The following is an 18,486-nucleotide window of genomic DNA, read 5'->3' on the forward strand; positions in this document are numbered from 1 at the left end:
TAAACGCTGCGGAGCAGCCAGAAAAGCCGGAAGCTCCCGGCGCAAAAGCCGCTCAAACTGAAACCGTCAAAAAGCAGTTTGGCGTTTGCGCAGCTTTTGCGACGGGAGCTTCCGGCTTTTCTGGCTGCTCCGCAGCGTTTTGTGCGAAATCCGCGCAGATCCTGCGCGGTGAAGAGGGGGGTCGCGCCGGTGGAAGGTGAGTGCGAAAACGACCAGAGTGTTGGACTGGATGGGCCATTGGCCTGATCCAACATGGCTTCTCTTATGTTCTTATGAGTCGGAAACGACTGGTGCTTCCACAGGAAACTACCTTTACTGCAGAACAACATGGCCTCACCTTTGAAACTTCCTTCTGAGGTACTTATAGCTGAATGTCTATGCCTCCCTTCACAGAGTGCAGCAAAAAGACCCTGTCCCCGGCTCAGGAACCTGGGATCCTGGAACAGGTAAGGTGCCTCTCCTTTGGCCAAGGGGTCTTCTTGGTTCTGCTTCAAAGGCCCTCACGCATGTTCTCTGTGCTTTAGATTACCTGGCCAGGTGTGACTTCAACAACAACTCCCAACCGTTTTGTGACTGGACACAGACCTGTGGTACCAGCCAAGGAACCTGGATCCGGACCAAACACGCCACCCCCACCCCTGGAACAGGCCCAGAGGGGGACTATCCGGATGGAAGTAAGTGCAAGTCCAAACGTCCACCAAAGACGCAGAGTACGTGGGACAAAGAGAACGTGGCAGGCAGTTTTCATACAAGGATCACAAGGAGAAGCCCCCAACCCTTTCGAGCCTGCAGCCGCATTTGGAATTCAGACAGGGCACGGTGGGCGCAGCAACAAAACGGCTACCACAGGAGTATTGGGAAGTTCCTTAAAAATAAGTAGAGCTGCCATGCCCCTGGTCCCAACGGGGGGAACCTCTGCCTACAGTGCTGGTGCTATGACGTCACCCAGAAGTGACATCATCAAAATGATGGCACACGTGCGGGGTTGCTTTAGGCGTTTCCGGGGAAACTCTATGGTTTTCCCGGATGCTCTAGCCATTTGGGAGGGAAAGCAATAGGCACCATAGAGTTTTTACCTCCCAAATGACTAAAGCATCCAGGAAAACGATAGAGGCCCCACACGCGCGCCGCCATTTTGATGACATCACTGCCGGATGACGTCATTGTGCTGTGCGAAGTGCTTTGCGCACGCACGACAGCCCCCTGCTATGGGAAGCAGGGACTTGGCAACCCTAAAAATAAGTAAGAGCCGAGTCATTGTGTTTGCTGGAAAAAAGAGAAAATGACTTTACTGAAAACGAAGTGTGTGTGGGGGGGGGGAGGGAGACTTTGGAGAGAACAAAAGAAAGTATTCTGGTCCTTACAGCTATATGCTGGCTATCACATGGCTAAAACAGTAATTAAGTCTTCTTCTTGCTCAGAAAACAAAGGCAGGAACTGGACTAATAGGATTGCCAGGTCTGGGTTGGTAAATACCTGGAGACTTTGGGGGTGGATCTGGGAGAGGGCGGGGTTTAATAATAATAATAATAATAATTTTATTTATATCCCGCCCTCCCCGCCGAGGCAGGCTCAGGGTGGCTCACAGACATGGAAAATACCATGGCCGTTTTCCCACTCACGTTTTACTGGCGCCACGACCATCCTGACGCCGGCGAATCTGCCTGGATTTCGCAACAGAAGCGCCGGCGCTCCCAGAAGCACCGGCGCTTTCCGTCGCTAAGCCAGCGCAAACGTTTTCCTGCATCTTTGCGATTTCCGTTTGCGCTGGCTTAGCGACGGAAGTAGCCGGCGCTTCTGGGAGCGCCGGAGCTTCTGATGCGAAATCCAGGCAGATTCGCCGGCGTCAGGATGGTCGTGGCGCCAGTAAAACGTGAGTGGGAAAACGGCCCATGATTACAACAACACATTATACAGTAAAATACATTACTTTACATTACATACTCAGCTGCCCTGAGCCACTTGTTGGGAAGGGCGGGATATACATAAATCATAAAATAAATAAATAAATAAATTGAAAACCATTAAATAAATAAATAAATTAAAAACCATTACAATTAAGGTGCTATAATACAAGACAAGAGGAGGGGAGGGGCCTCAGGATGGTACAATACCCTTCCAAGCAGCCACTTCTCCAGGGGAGATGATCTCAGCCAGCTGGAGATCAGGTGGAAAAGCGGGAGATCTCCAGGTCCCACTGGGAGACTGGCAACCCTAACTAATAACGAAATGCAAAACATTCTCCTATGCATTGATTAGCCAATTACAAGTCTATAACTAACTCATTTAACTAATACTACCTACAAATTTTCTTGGGCTAACTTCTAATTGGTTACAGATCAATGAGGTCATTTCCTGCTTACTAACAACAACTTTGTAATGACTGAACAGCATAAACAGCGGGTACATATCCCTACAAGGCAGTGGAGCCAGCCAGAAAATGGCTGCCATAGCAAGGCATGTCCTGGAGACCATGCCCTGCAAGGAAAGGCTGAGGGACCTGGGAAGGTTCAGTCTGGAAAAGAAGAGGGGTGTGTGTGGGGTGTGTGTGTGATAGGATGGCTCTCCTGAAATGTCTGAAGGGCTGTCCCTTAGAGGAGGAGGGCAGGGAGCGGTTCCAGTTGGCAGCAGAGGACAGGACTCGCAATCATGGGTCTAAATTAAGGGCAGGAAGGTACCGGCTGGGTATTAGGGAGACCTTTTTTGCACTGAGAGTAGTTCAACAGTGGAATCAGCTAGCGAGGGAGGTGGTGAGCTCCCCCCCCCACTCCCTGGCAGTCTTCAAGCAGCAGCTGGACTCACCCTTGTCAGGGATGCTCTTGGCTGAGCCTGCCTTCAGCAGGGGGGTGGACTAGATGGCCTCTGTGGCCCCTTCCAACTCTATGCTTTTGGGATTCTACAGACTATAGTGACCCTGGGCAGACCCTCGTGCTGCGGTTGCAGTTGCTCCCAAGGAAACACTTCACAAGTGAGGGACACCGTCTCAGCCTCGCCTGCCCCACAAGTCTGTGGCATGAATAATGGGGAAAAGGGAGAACCATGTACCCCACTGTGAGCTCGTAGAACCAGAGAAGATTTGGTTCATACGGCAGAGCTTACCCAGCCTGAGGGCAGTAAAGAAATCTCCTAAGAAGGGTGTGGGGGTTTTTTTGGGGGGAGGGGTTGCAAAAAAGGTAAACTCACATTACTTCAAGCAGATGCAGTTCACATTAGAAAGGAGAGAAAGAAGGGTACTTAATCTAAAGGGTACTTCCCCTATTACAAATGGCCAGCTTGTCCAGCATCGTGGGCGTGGGAGCAGGAGGGCATCGTCTCTACAGGAGAGACCTGCGGGGACATGTCTGTCCATGGAAGGCCATGTGCGAAGAGGGAGAGGACAAAAAGAGAGGAGGGGTTAGAGGGCAGCTCCCAGGTTAAGACAAAGAGAGACATCCCATTCTTGAAGATAATACCTATAAGCTCTCAAGAGTGATGTGGTGCCCCTCCCATGTCCAGGCTTGCAGCATCGCTCACTCCAGCAGTGCAACGCCTTGACATCACTTCCAGGTGAAAACCAGGATGTGACATCAGCATGTCAAGCCGTGTTCTAGGGTAAACGGTGCCCTTCTCTTCAATACAATCGCTGCTATTCTTGCTGAGATTTTTGTACCTGACTTGAAGGGCAGGAAACAGGATCCTTTGTACGGTTCAGTGTATTTCACCCCCAGTTTACTGCGGCATTTCTGAGCCATGCTGAGCCATCCTCTTGTCTTTTCCAGCCAGCGCCAGCTTGGGGAAGCTAATTGTTCCCTCTGTGTTCTCTTCCTCTTGCAGAGGGGTACTTCATCTACCAAGAAGCCAGCAACCTTGTGCCCTTTGAGACCAACAGGCTCGAGAGTCCGCAGCTCATGGTGTCGGGGGAACTTTGCATTAACTTCTGGTACCACATGCTTGGCTTGGAGAGCCAGAATGAGCTGAACGTCATCGTCCTGGAGGAGGACGGGGAATCCCAGGTGTGGAGTCGGAGGGGAAATCAGAGCTCCTCTTGGCTCTATGGATTCACTTCTGTGCATTTCTGGAGGGAGACACGTGTGAAGGTAATGTCTGCCCGTGAAGACACACCATGCATTAGAAGGAGGCTGGAGCACCCTGGGGACATTGAGATGGCTGGGAAGGATGCAGGTGGCTCCTTGATGCACTAGGAAGATAAGAGCCCTGCTGGATCAGACCAGTGAGGGTCCATCTAGTCCAGCCTCCTGTCCCACACAGTGGCCAGCCAGTTCCTCTGGAGGGCCAACAACAGGGCAGAGAGGCTGAGGCCTTCACAAGAACATCAGAAGAGCCCTGCTGGGTCAGACCAGGGAGGGTCCCTCTAGTCCAGCATCCTGTCTCACAAAGTGGCCAGCCAGTTCCCCTGGAGGGCCAACAACAGGGCAGAGAGGCCAAGGCCTTCCCCTGAGAAGAACATCAGAAGAGCCCTGCTGGATCAGACCAGGGAGGGTCCATCTAGTCCAGCCTCCTGTCTCACAAAGTGGCCAGCCAGTTCCCCTGGAGGGCCAACAACAGGGCAGAGAGGCCAAGGCCTTCCCCTGAGAAGAACATCAGAAGAGCCCTGCTGGATCAGACCAGGGAGGGTCCATCTAGTCCAGCCTCCTGTCTCACACAGTGGCCAACCAGTTCCTCTGGAGGACCAACAATAGGGCAGAGAGGCCGAGGCCTTCATAAGAACATCAGAAGAGCCCTGCTGGATCAGACCAGGGAGGGTCCATCTAGTCCAGCCTCCTGTCTCACACAGTGGCCAGCCAGTTCCTCTGAAGGGTCAACAACAGGGCAGAGAGGCCGAGGCCTTCCCCTGAGAAGAACCTCAGAAGAGCCCTGCTGGATCAGACCAGTGAGGGTCCATCTAGTCCAGCCTCCTGTCTCACACAGTGGCCAACCAGTTCCTCTGGAGAGCCAACAACAGGGCAGAGAGGCTGAGGTCTTCAGAAGAACATCAGCCCTGCTGGGTCAGACCAATGAGGGTCCACCTAGTCCAGCCTCCTGTCTTACTCAGTGGCCAGCCAGTTCCTCTGGAGGGCCAACAACAGGGCAGAGAGGCTGAGGCCTTCCCCGAAAAAGAAAATCAGAAGAGCCCTGCTGGATCAGACCAGTGAGGGTCCCTCTAGTCCAGCCTCCTGTCTCACACAGTGGCCAACCAGTTCTTCTGGAGGGCCAGCAACAGGGCAGAGAGGCCGAGGCCTTCATAAGAACATCAGAAGAGCCCTGCTGGGTCAGACTAGTGAGGGTCCATGTAGTCCAGCCGCCTGTCTCACACAGTGGCCAACCAGTTCCTCTGGAAGATCAACAGCCGGACATAGAGGCCAAGGCCTTCCCCTTATGCTGCCTCCCGGCTCGGGGATTCAGACTCGCAGACCTCTCCTACCTGGATCAGTCGAATCCCTCTTTAAAGGTATCTGTCCTCCAGCATTATTTCCAACAGAGGGAAGGCATTGAAAAGGTGTGCGGTCCCTTTAAATGTGATGGCCAGAACTCCCTTTGGAGTTCAGTTATGCTTGTCACACCCTTGCTCCTGGCTCCACCCCCAATGTCTCCTGGCTCCACCCCCAAAGTCCCCAGATATTTCTTGAATCGGACTTGGCAACCCTATTTCAGTGTCTCCCTGGGGAGACGCTCCACAGCTGTGGTACCCTTGCCCGGGGCAGTAACAGAGCTGATGCCCCCTTGGAGGATAGCATCGTACTGGGCTGGAGGCTTCAGTGGCCTTGGCACCTGGCTGCGCTTCTTGGGCAACTCCCAGCAAAAGAGGCAGGCAGGGAGGAGTCAAGTCTCCTTCCTGCTACAGTCTCAACTAAAGGGTGAGCCGATCCAGGTGACAGCCGTGTTGGTCTGAAGCAAAAGAACATTTGAATCCAGCAGCAACTTTAAGACCAGTAAAGTTTTACTCAGAATGGAAGCTTCTGTGCGCGTGCACGCTTCGTCAGACAAAGGTGACAAAGGCGAAGGGTGAACAGGCAGCCACGCAACAGGGCTTTCTCTGTCTCCTAGAGCCAAATTTCTGTGATGCAACAGATATAGCCCCGGGTAGACAGACCACCCTGTCATTTGCCTGGTTCAGCAGGGCTCTCATGACATTCTTTTTTTAATTTAAATAAATTCAATGTGATATAAGTTCTTTTGCCCTCTCCGCCTCTGGCTGCAAATCAGTCCCTGCAGCAGGATTCGAACTCTAGTCCCGGCTAGCAAAAGGCTCTGACGTGGTTCTGATCTACTTCCCCCCCAGGTAGCCTTTGAGGCAGTCCGAGGCCTGACGGAATACGGGGACACTGCTGTGGACAACGTGGCCGTCCAGCGTGGGCCTTGCTGTGAGTGACTCCTCTCTCCCTTCTGCAGCCCTCCGAAGAGGGTTTTCCTCATGTTTGCAAAGCGCTGGCATGGCCTTGTGGAGGATTTGCTTGCTTTCAAACAGCCCAGCTGGGGCCGAGGCAGGAGAGACCTACAGCCAGGCAGAGTCCAGCCAGCCCGGTTGAGGGAAACCACAAAATGAGCCAGGAAGGGCCTGCTATGAGCTGGGGCACCTGACCCTCTCTGGTGTGACACAATCCGGCTTGTCTTCTGGTTCTCGCACGGCCCTGGAGCCCGTTTGTGCTTTTTCCAGGGACAGACAAGGGGCAGTTTTGTGCATTCAGAAGGCTTTTGATAAAGTTCCACATACTATCCTTGTTGACAAGTTGGTAAAATGTGGCTTGGATCCTGTTACTGTTAGGTGGGTCTGTAACTGGTTGAGAGATTGCACCCAAAGAGTGCTTGTGAATGGGTCCTCATCCTCTTGGAGAGGAGTGACAAGTGGAGTGCCTCAAGGATCTGTCCTGGGACCTGTTTTGTTCAACATCTTTATCAATGATTTGGATGAAGGAATAGAGGGGATGCTTATTAAATTTGCAGATGATACTAAATTGGGAGGGGCTGCAAACATAGAAGAAGACAGAAACAGGATACAGGATGACCTTGACAGGCTGGAAAACTGGGCTAAAACCAATAAAATGAATTTTAACTGGGATAAATGTAAAATTCTGCATTTAGGTAGGAAAAATCCAATGCATGGTTGTAGGATGGGAGAGACTTGTCTTAGCAGTAGTCTGTGCAAAAAGGATCTAGGGGTCTTAGTGGATCATACGCTGAACATGAGCCAACAGTGTGATGCAGTGGCTAAAAAGGCAAATGCAATTTTGGGATGTATCAACAAAGATATAGTGTCCAGATCACGTGAAGTGATGGTATCGCTTTACTCTGATCTGGTAAGACCTCACTTGGAGTCTTGTGTTCAGTTTTGGGCACCGCATTTTAAGAAGGATATAGACAAGCTGGAACGAGTCCAGAGGAGGGCGACAAAGATGGTGAGGGGTCTGGAGACCAAGTCCTATGAGGAAAGGTTGAAGGAGCTGGGGATGTTTAGCCTGGAGAGGAAGAGGCTGAGAGGTGGTATGATCACCATCTTCAAGTATTTGAAGGGCTGTCCTATAGAGGATGGTATGGAATTGTTTTCTGTGGCCCTGGAAGGTAGGACCAGAACCAATGTGTTGAAATTAAATCAAAAGAGTTTCCAGCTCAACATTAGGAAGAAATTCCTGACCGTTAGAGCGGTTCCTCAGTGGAACAGGCTTCCTCGGGAGGTGGTGGGCTCTCCTTCCTTGGAGGTTTTTAAACAGAGTCTGGATGCCCATCTGACAGCAATGAGGATCCTGTGAATTTAGGGGGAGGTGTTCGTGAGTTTCCTGCATTGTACAGGGGGTTGGACTAGATGACCCTAGAGGTGCCTTCCAACTCTATGATTCTATAATTCTAAGGAGAAGCTGGGGTGGGAAGGGAGGCGTGCAAGACAGCTCATGCCGTCCTTGGGGAGTAAGGGCCCGCTGCCAGACAGGAGGATCATAGTTTAGTTGGCTGAGAAGCAGCTGACTTTTAACTCTTGACCTGGGTGGGAGAATCCTGGAGTCAGCATTTGCTGCTGGAGTTCGTGCAACTAGAGTTCATGTCCCTGCTTTTTTGCCCTTGCCTGTCCTTTTCCCTGAAAGCGACTGTCTCTCCCTTATTTTCTGAAATGGCTCTTTGAATTCAGAACCTGGACCAATCCTCCAGAAAACTTGGTTGCTCCACAAGGAAGAATTTGCATCCTCTCTTCCTCAAGCTTTTGAGGGGAAGAAACACTCCAGTTAACCCTTCACCAAAGCCCTTGCATCATACCAAAGGAACATTTGCACAAAACCAAACCAATGCCTGTCTAATATATTCAGGGGGCAGAGAACTTGGGACTCCTATAGACAGGAGCTAGCTGAATATAGCTGTCTAGGCTGGGGGTGGGGGTGGGGGTTGGGCAAACTTGCTTAATATAAGAGCCACACAGAATAAGCATCAGATGTTTGAGAGCTGCAAGACATGAACCTCAGATGTTGGAGAGCCGCAAGACAGGAAGGAAGGAAGACAAACAGATTGGGAGAGGGAGGGAGAGGAAGAAAGGAAGTGACTTTAATTTTAAATGCACTCTCCAAGCCACCAGCTGGCTTGGCTTAGAAAAGTGATTGAAAGAGAGAAATGCCTTCTCCAAGCTGGCCAGTGGGGCAGGGGGCTTCGAGAGCCACACAATTTGTGTGAAAGAGCCACATGTGGCTCCCGAGCCGCAGTTTGGCCACCCCTGCTCTAGACCACGAACAGCCCTTAAACAGCTGAGCTGATCTTTTTTCTTGGGTCCAACTAGTGCTAACAAGACTTAAGTTACAGGACTACAAAAAAAAACCACAACCCCACCCAGGATCCTGGCTGACAAGACGAAGCCTACAGTACATTTCTGCCCAAAGAATTTGAACAGGAGACATTTATTTTAGACTATTTATATTCCGCCCCATCCCCAACAGGGCTCAGGGTGGATAGCAACATTATGTTGTTGTTGTTCAGTCGCACAGTTGAGTCTGACTCTTTGCGACCCCATGGGCAAAGTCACACCAGGCCCTCCTGTCTTCCACCATCCTCCGAAGTCTGCTCATATTTGTGTTTGTTTCATCAGTAACGCTGTCCAGCCATCTCCTCTTTTGCCGTCCCCTTCTTCTTTGGCCTTCTGTCTTTCCCAGCATCAGGGCCTTCTCCAGTGAGGGCTCCCTTCTCATTGGGTGGCCAAAGGATTTGAGCTTCAGCATCTGACCTTCCAGGGAACAGTCTGGGTTGATTTCCCTGAGGACTGACTGACTGGATCTTCTTGCAGTCCAAGGGACTCTCAAGAGTCTTCTCCAGTGAGGGCTCCCTTCTCATTGGGTGGCCAAAGTATTTGAGCTTCAGCATCTGACCTTCCAGGGAACAGTCTGGGTTGATTTCCCTGAGGACTGACTGACTGGATCTTCTTGCAGTCCAAGGGACTCTCAAGAGTCTTCTCCAGTGAGGGCTCCCTTCTCATTGGGTGGCCAAAGTATTTGAGCTTCACCTTCAGCATCTGACCTTCCAGGGAACAATCTGGGTTGATTTCCCTGAGGACTGACTGCCTGGATCTTCTTGCAGTCCAAGGGACTCTCGAGTCTTCTCCAGCGAGTGCTCCCTTCTCATTTGGTGGCCAAAGTATTTGAGCTTCAGCTTCAGCATCTGACCTTCCAGGGAACAGTCTGGGTTGATTTCCCTGAGGACTGACTGACTGGATCTTCTTGCAGTCCAAGGGACTCTCAAGAGTCTTCTCCAGCGAGTGCTCCCTTCTCATTGGGTGGCCAAAGTATTTGAGCTTCAGCTTCAGCATCTGACCTTCCAGGCAACAGTCTGGGTTGATTTCCCTTAGGACTGACGTTATAAAACAATATAAATAGCAAAACATAACATATCAATAAAACAATACGATTTGATCATAAACAGCTACAGGTGGTGGCTCAGAGAGGCACCTGTTATATAGATTAAGAATCTGGCACGGTGAAGAGGTAGTTTAATATTACAGCAGGGCTAGTACTGTAGCATAGGGTTGGCCGATGGAAGGAACGCCCAATAAAGTAGGATGCCCACTGTCTCAACTGAAGGCCTGGCAGAATAGCTCCGTTTTACAGGCCCTATACAAAGGTAACAGTTCAGTGAGGGCCCAGATCTCCAAGGGGAGCTGATTTCACCACGCTGGGGCCAAGGCCGAAAAGGCTCTGGCCCTAACGGATATCCCTCAGGCCAGGGACAATCAGCAGCTGCTGTGTGCCAGATAGTAGTGATCTCCTGGGCAGACGTGGGGAGATACGGGGACATATATTTGTCCTCTTCCGCAAGGAGTGCCCCGCTGACGAACAAACTAGTTGAGGGAGAGGCTGAATCACTGCTCCAAAAGGCAGCCTGAGCCGTCATCGTCAGCAGCGGGAGTTGGATTTTGCCCCCAGAAGGAGAATGCTGGAAAGGGAGGGGCTGAGGCTCAGGGGCAGATCATCTGCTTTGCAGGCCGAAGGTTCAACCCCCGGCATTTCCAGTGAGACGGCATCAAGGAGCAGTAGGCGTCTGAGACCCTGGAGTGCGGCTGCCGGTCTGAGCAGACAATTCTGATCTTGACGGACTGAGGGATTGACTCAGTAGGAGGCAGCTTCAAGGGTAAATTAGGTTTAGGTTTTATTAAATTTATACCCCGCCCTCCCCACCGAGGTAGGCTCAGGGCGGGGACTTCAGTGCTGTGCTGAATCAATGAGACAAGCGTAGTTATGGTTGCCAGACTTTCTGTCTCGCTTGTTAGACAAAAAAAGGGATTCAACAGAAGTAATCCCACTGAAATCTGTAGGATTTACCTCAGTGTAGCCAGAGCTAGGATGAGGCTGCCAAGTACACTCAATGCACCTGCTGAAAACTGGCAGTCCTGCTGAGAATTATTCTGTTTCCACACGTTACCTCGTCCTGAGAAAAGGCTCCAAAAATCACAAGCCAGTATTTAAAATCATGGTAGCAAGTCCTCCCATTTTAAAACAATTGGATCATTTTTTACTTCAATGTTTCTTTCCCCAGTTTTCTCCCTCAGTGGACGCAGTGGCTCACAGGAGTAGGAAAAAATGCACTGTAACTGAGAGAGCTAGCTGTTACCTCAGGCCAGTCGCAGATCCAGTGAGGCAGCTCACCCAAGAAAACTGAGCACAAACCAAGGACTAAGAGGCACAGGGCTGGTGTAGTTGTTAAGACTCTAATCTGGAGAACCGGGTTTGATTCCCACCCCCTCTTCCTCATGCAGCCAGCTGGGTGACCTTGGGTCAGTCGCAAGTTCTCTCAGAGCTCTCTCAGCCCCATCTACCTCACAGGCAATTTTCCCTCTAAGCTGCAGAGTCTTGTGAACAAAAATTCTACTTTGTGAGTTACCGGTATTAAAGTTGTGAGCTACTGTCATGAGCCCTGACGAGGAGGAGCTGGAAAGGTTAACAGACCTGGAAGAGTTGCCAGTCAGTTCTTCAGTTGAACAAACAGCAGCTGGCCCATCAATCACTCTCCAGGCACCAGTATCAGCTGTTGAGGATCAATCTCCTCCAAGCTCTCCTCTTCCCATCTCAAGAGTTCGAAGCAGGCTCCGGAAAGAACTTTCAGAGCGAAGACATGAGGCACGCCGATGCTTCAGATCTCTCAGCCCTGAGTTCTAGCAGAGTCACTGCCACCCAGGGAGCAGGCTGATTGAGACTCCCATATAGCTCCCATCCAGAACCTGGTAACCTTGTGGAAGCACCAAGTCTATTCTCTGGCTTGCATCCACGCTCCTTCCTGATCCTGACCTGCTTGATTTCCTTGGCACCCTGACCTTTTGGCTTTTGGACACTGACTTCTGATTCCGGTTTGTGATTCTGCATTGGTGAATTGGCTCCTGCTTGACTTCCTGGACTTTGACATTGGACTGGCCTTGGACTCCTACCTGCCTGCACCCTCAGAACATGACAGCTACTGGCATTAAAGTTGTGAGCTCCTGCATAAATTATTATGCTCTGGGGCCATTTTTCCTAAGACAAAAATGTGTGAGCTGGAGGCTAAAAATCTGTGAGCTAGCTCACGCTGACTCAGCTTAGAGGGAACCCTGCTCACAAACTGTCCATTGTGGGGAGAACAAGGGAAAGAGATGGTAAGCCAGGCCTGTAGCCACAGGGGGGCTGCGGGAACACTGTCCCCTCGCTTCCAGGCAGGGCCCCCTGACTCTCAGAAGGCCTGCTGGGATGCAGCCTGCTTTTCCCTGTTTCTTTTTTGCCATCTCTAAGCCAGTGAAGCGTCATGAGTGGCAGCTGGATCCAGGAGAGCTAAGCGGGGCACAGTGCAGTGCAGCAGCAAAAACAGCAAGCAGAGACGAGGGTGATGGAGGAAGCCATGTGAAATAAGCCATGGGGGTGGGGGGGGCGGGGACAGATATAGCTGATGGCTACAAAGTGCCAGGGTGGGGGAAAGTGAGGTAGAAGACCCCCCCTCCCCTCCCCCCTGGCTTGCATACAGTGGTCAGTTTCTTTTTGATTCCAAAATTTTAGGGTTGGCTGTCTTGACTCAGCCACTTTCAGAGCCTCCAGCTTTTGCCCCTACCCCAGAAAGCTTCTGAGAAGCAGCAAGCTCTGCAGTGGATAGCAAAGGGTGCCCCCGACTTTTAAAATCCTGGCTACAGCCCTGTTGTAAGCTGCTCAGAGACTCCTTCGGGTAGTGCAGGGTGGGGTATAAAACACACTCTTCTTCTTCTGATGGACCTCTGCTCCATATTTGTATCTAACCCCCTCTTGAAGCTGGCTATGCTTGTAGCCGCCACCACCTCCTGTGGCAGTGAATTCCACATGTTAATCACACTTTGGGTGAAGAAGTACCTCCTTTTATCCATTCTAACCCGACTGCTCAGCAATTTCATTGAATGCCCACGAGTTCTTGTATTGTGAGAAAGGGAGAAAAGTACTTCTTTCTCTACTTTCTCCATCCAATGCATAATCTTGTCAACCTCTATCGTGTCACCCCGCGGTTGACGTTTCTCCAAGCTAAAGAGCCCAAAGATACTCAGAAACATGCAGGGAGAAGAGTTCAGATGTTCCAGCAGGCAATGAGGGTCATTCTTCCTCACCCCCCATTCTCTTTCGGCCACCTTACGTCTTCAGGTTGCTCAAGGTTTTGGGCTCCAGAGTTTGCTTTCACTTCCTTAAATAGCTTCTTAACACCGTTGGCAGGGAAGGGCGGCCAAAATGTCTAAATAAATAAATTCCTCTCTACCGTCAAGTTGCCACACAATGGTGTTTGCAGCTTTAGTAATATATCCGCATATTCATGTACAAACTCATCTGTTCTCTAAACAATCTTGCAACTCATTGCTGGAGCAGAACTTTGCAGCCAGTCCTCATCTGCAATTACCAGCTTTCTCAGGGTCCCAAAGAGGGCAGGAGGTGGCAGAAAAGGTCTTCAAGGAGGGAGAAAAAGGGGGCTTCTGCCCCCAAAGTGAGAGATGAGCATCCTTTGGATTTCTGTGGGGAGGGATGATTTGGCCAAGAGTTTCAGCAGACTTCATCCCTTACTGTTGATTTTGGTGTAGTGGTTAAGTGCACAGACTCTTATTTGTGAGAACCGGGTTTGATTCCCCACTCCTCCACTTGCACCTGCTGGAATGGCCTTGGGTCAGCCATAGTGGTTAAGTGTGTGGACTCTTATCTGGGAGAACCGGGTTTGATTCCCCACTCCTCCACTTGAAGCTGCTGGAATGGCCTTGGGTCAGCCATAGTGGTTAAGTGTGTGGACTCTTATCTGGGAGAACCGGGTTTGATTCCCCACTCCTCCACTTGCAGCTGCTGGAATGGCCTTGGGTCAGCCATAGTGGTTAAGTGTGTGGACTCTTATCTGGGAGAACCGGGTTTGATTCCCCACTCCTCCACTTTCAGCTGCTGGAATGGCCTTGGGTCAGCCATAGTGGTTAAGTGTGTGGACTCTTATCTGGGAGAACCGGGTTTGATTCCCCACTCCTCCACTTGAAGCTGCTGGAATGGCCTTGGGTCAGCCATAGTGGTTAAGTGTGTGGACTCTTATCTGGGAGAACCGGGTTTGATTCCCCACTCCTCCACTTGCAGCTGCTGGAATGGCCTTGGGTCAGCCATAGTGGTTAAGTGTGTGGACTCTTATCTGGGAGAACCGGGTTTGATTCCCCACTCCTCCACTTGAAGCTGCTGGAATGGCCTTGGGTCAGCCATAGTGGTTAAGTGTGTGGACTCTTATCTGGGAGAACCGGGTTTGATTCCCCACTCCTCCACTTGCAGCTGCTGGAATGGCCTTGGGTCAGCCATAGTGGTTAAGTGTGTGGACTCGTATCTGGGATAACCGGGTTTGATTCCCCACTCCTCCACTTGAAGCTGCTGGAATGGCCTTGGGTCAGCCATAGTGGTTAAGTGTGTGGACTCTTATCTCGGAGAACCGGGTTTGATTCCCCAGTCCTCCACTTGCAGCTGCTGGAATGGCCTTGGGTCAGCCATAGTGGTTAAGTGTGTGGACTCTTATCTCGGAGAACCGGGTTTGATTCCCCAGTCCTCCACTTGAAGCTGCTGGAATGGCCTTGGGTCAGCCATAGTGGTTAAGTGTGTGGACTCTTATCTGGGAGAACCGGGTTTGATTCCCCACTCCTCCACTTGCAGCTGCTGGAATGGCCTTGGGTCAGCCATAGTGGTTAAGTGTGTGGACTCGTATCTGGGATAACTGGGTTTGATTCCCCACTCCTCCACTTTCAGCTGCTGGAATGGCCTTGGGTCAGCCATAGCGGTTAAGTGTGTGGACTCTTATCTGGGAGAACCGGGTTTGATTCCCCACTCCTCCACTTGCAGCTGCTGGAATGGCCTTGGGTCAGCCAATTCCAAAAACCTTTATTGGCATTACAGGGTCAGCCACAGCTCTCGTAGGAGTTTTCCTTGAAAGGGCAGCTTCTGGGAGAGCTCTCTCAGCCCCGCCCACCTCACAGGGTGTGTGTTGTGGGGGAGGCAGATACAGGAGATTGTGAGCCGCTCTGAGACTCTGAGATTCAGAGTGGGATATCAGTTCAGTATCTTCTTCTTCCATCTTCCAGCCACCTCTGGTGCCTCATCCACACCCACAGCATCAACAACCCCAACCAAACTCCCAGCCGAAGGTAAGAAAAGCCAGTCCTCACAGAAGCCCGTAAAACTTTCCAGATTTATTTCCATCATATGGACTTTTTTAAAAAAATTAACTCAAACGTAATATAAAGGCGCTCTTTATTCAGCACATTTTAACATGATTAGAAAGCATATGAAAAGCAAGCTGACTGATATTGATTCAATTATAAATCAATTACTATCATCATTCTACATATGAAAATGCCTTCACAGATACGTTTTCATATGCTTTGACCTTATTCAAAAATTTTGTAAGTGGATTCCCATTTTGATCTCTCTCTCACACAAACAGATAGTGAGAAATATATTCCGTGTTGTTCAGTCAGCTTCTCCACCACTATTGCGTGTCATCGTGTTGCCTGCATTCTCTCACAAAGGCACTTCTGCTGAACTTTTGCTAACAGGCAAAGTAAATTGATTGGCTTCCACTGATGCCTATTTCCTTCTTTGCTTAGCTCCTTCCACCTTCCCAACGGAGCCATCCACACACTTCATTTCCACTCCTGAACCAAGTAGGTGAACTGGACCAGGACAGTCCCCAGAACCCAGAGATGGGGGCCCCTGTGGGGGACAGAAGCAGAGGGGGGAGGCTGGCCCGGTCCTGCTCTGGGTACCACCTCCGAGACACTGGTCTGGTAGACACTTGATTTGCATCCTTGGGGAACAGAGGTGTGCCTGGGAAGGGGATGCTGGGGAGCTCTGTGCCCCATAGTGGCTGGAGAGGACCCCAGGCCATCACTGGCTACATACTGGGAGTGTGAAGTGGCATCCCCTTCGTGGAGAAGATGAGGGGGGAGCAGGGAGCAGAGGGCTAGATGGAAAAGGGGCCTTCCAAATCAGAACATAAAACAAGCCATCTTGGGTCAGGCCAATGGCCCATCCAGTCCAACACTCTGTGTCACACATAAGAACATAAGAGAAGCCATCTTGGGTCAGGCCAATGGCCCATCGAGTCCAACACTCTGGGTCACATAAGGACATAAGAGAAGCCATCTTGGGTCAGGCCAATGGCCCATCCAATCCAACACTCTGTGTCACTTAAGGACATAAGAGAAGCCATCTTGGGTCAGGCCAATAGCCCATCCAGTCCAACACTCTGTGTCACTTAAGGACATAAGAGAAGCCATCTTTGGTCAGGCCAATGGCCCATCCAGTCCAACACTCTGGGACACACAGGGGCCAAAAAACCCAGGTGCATTCTACATATGAAAATGCCTTCACTGAAAATGTTTTCATATGCTTTAACCTTATTCAAAAATTCTGTAAGTGGATTCCCATTTTGATCTCTCTCACACACAAACAGATAGTGAGAAATATATTCCGTGTTGTTCAGACAGCTTCTCCACCACTATTGTTTGTCATCGTGTTGCCTTCATTCTCTCACAAAGGCACTTCTGCTGAACTTTTGCTAACAGGCAAAGTAAATTGATTGGTTTCCACTGATTCCTATCTCCTTCTTTGCTTAGCTCCTTCCACCTTCCCAACGGAGCCATCCACACACTTCATTTCCACTCCTGAACCAGGTAGGTGAACTGGACCAGGACAGTCCCCAGAACCCAGAGATGGGGGCCCCTGTGGGGGACAGAAGCAGAGGGGGGAGGCTGGCCCGGTCCTGCTCTGGGTACCACCTCTGAGACACTGGTCTGGTAGACGCTTGATCTGCGTCCTTGGGGAACAGAGGTATGCCTGGGAAGGGGATGCTGGGGAGCTCTGGGCCCCATAGTGGCTGGAGAGGACCCCAGGCCATCGCTGGCTACATACTGGGAGTGTGAAGTGGCATTCCCTTCGTGGAGAAGATGAGGGAGAGAGGGGGGAGCAGAGGGCTAGATGGGAAAAGGGGCCTTCCAAATCAGAACATAAAAGAAGCCATCTTGGGTCAGGCCAATGGCCCATCCAGTCCAACACTCTGTGTCACATAAGGACATAAGAGAAGCCATCTTGGGTCAGGCCAATGGCCCCTCCAGTTCAACCCTCTGTGTCACACATAAAAGAAGCCATCTTGGGTCAGGCCAATGGCCCATCCAGTCCAACACTCTGTGTCACATAAGGACATAAGAGAAGCCATCTTGGGTCAGGCCAATGGCCCCTCCAGTTCAACCCTCTGTGTCACACATAAGAGAAGCCATCTTGGGTCAGGCCAATGGCCCATCCAGTCCAACACTCTGGGTCACATAAGGACATAAGAGAAGCCATCTTGGGTCAGGCCAATAGCCCATCCAGTCCAACACTCTGTGTCACTTAAGGACATAAGAGAAGCCATCTTGGGTCAGGCCAATGGCCCCTCCAGTTCAACCCTCTGTGTCACACATAAAAGAAGCCATCTTGGGTCAGGCCAATGGCCCATCCAGTCCAACACTCTGTGTCACATAAGGACATAAGAGAAGCCATCTTGGGTCAGGCCAATGGCCCCTCCAGTTCAACCCTCTGTGTCACACATAAGAGAAGCCATCTTGGGTCAGGCCAATGGCCCATCCAGTCCAACACTCTGGGTCACATAAGGACATAAGAGAAGCCATCTTGGGTCAGGCCAATAGCCCATCCAGTCCAACACTCTGTGTCACTTAAGGACATAAGAGAAGCCATCTTGGGTCAGGCCAATGGCCCATCCAGTCCCACACTCTGGGTCACACAGGGGCCAAAAAACCCAGGTGCATTATACATATGAAAATGCCTTCACTGAAAATGTTTTCATATGCTTTAACCTTACTCAAAAATTCTGTAAGTGGCTTCCCATTTTGATCTCTCTCACACACAAACAGATAGTGAGAAATATATTCCGTGTTGTTCAGACAGCTTCTCCACCACTATTGTTTGTCATCGTGTTGCCTTCATTCTCTCACAAAGGCACTTCTGCTGAACTTTTGCTAACGGGCAAAGTAAATTGATTGGCTTCCACTGATTCCTATCTCCTTCTTTGCTTAGCTCCTTCCACCTTCCCAACGGAGCCATCCACACACTTCATTTCCACTCCTGAACCAGGTAGGTGAACTGGACCAGGACAGTCCCCAGAACCCAGAGATGGGGGCCCCTGTGGGGGACAGAAGCAGAGGGGGGAGGCTGGTCCGGTCCTGCTCTGGGTACCACCTCCGAGACACTGGTCTGGTAGACGCTTGATTGGCATCCTTGGGGAACAGAGGTGTGCCTGGGAAGGGGATGCTGGGGAGCTCTGTGCCCCATAGTGGCTGGAGAGGACCCCAGGCCATCACTGGCTACATACTGGGAGTGTGAAGTGGCATTCCCTTCGTGGAGAAGATGAGGGAGAGAGGGGGGAGCAGAGGGCTAGATGGGAAAAGGGGCCTTCCAAATCAGAACATAAGAGAAGCCATCTTGGGTCAGGCTAATGGCCCATCTAGTCCAACACTCTGTGTCACATAAGGACATAAGAGAAGCCATCTTGGGTCAGGCCAATGGC

General features: G+C 50.9%; 1 protein-coding gene across 1 annotated transcript in view; it reads left to right on the top strand.

Moving 5' to 3' along the window:
* The window catches only part of LOC132574434 (uncharacterized), a 128,202-nt gene that overhangs the window by 3,892 nt on the left and 105,824 nt on the right, over positions 1 to 18,486 (top strand). Inside the window, exons 2-7 of the mRNA XM_060242788.1 lie at positions 394 to 446; positions 525 to 674; positions 2,903 to 2,968; positions 3,814 to 3,992; positions 6,260 to 6,341; positions 15,005 to 15,067. Coding sequence (XP_060098771.1) covers positions 394 to 446; positions 525 to 674; positions 2,903 to 2,968; positions 3,814 to 3,992; positions 6,260 to 6,341; positions 15,005 to 15,067 — 593 coding nt within the window. The remainder of the gene's footprint in view (positions 1 to 393; positions 447 to 524; positions 675 to 2,902; positions 2,969 to 3,813; positions 3,993 to 6,259; positions 6,342 to 15,004; positions 15,068 to 18,486) is intronic.

This window comes from Heteronotia binoei, chromosome 6 (genome assembly GCF_032191835.1).
Source record: "Heteronotia binoei isolate CCM8104 ecotype False Entrance Well chromosome 6, APGP_CSIRO_Hbin_v1, whole genome shotgun sequence".
Classification (NCBI taxonomy): Eukaryota; Metazoa; Chordata; class Lepidosauria; order Squamata; family Gekkonidae; genus Heteronotia; species Heteronotia binoei.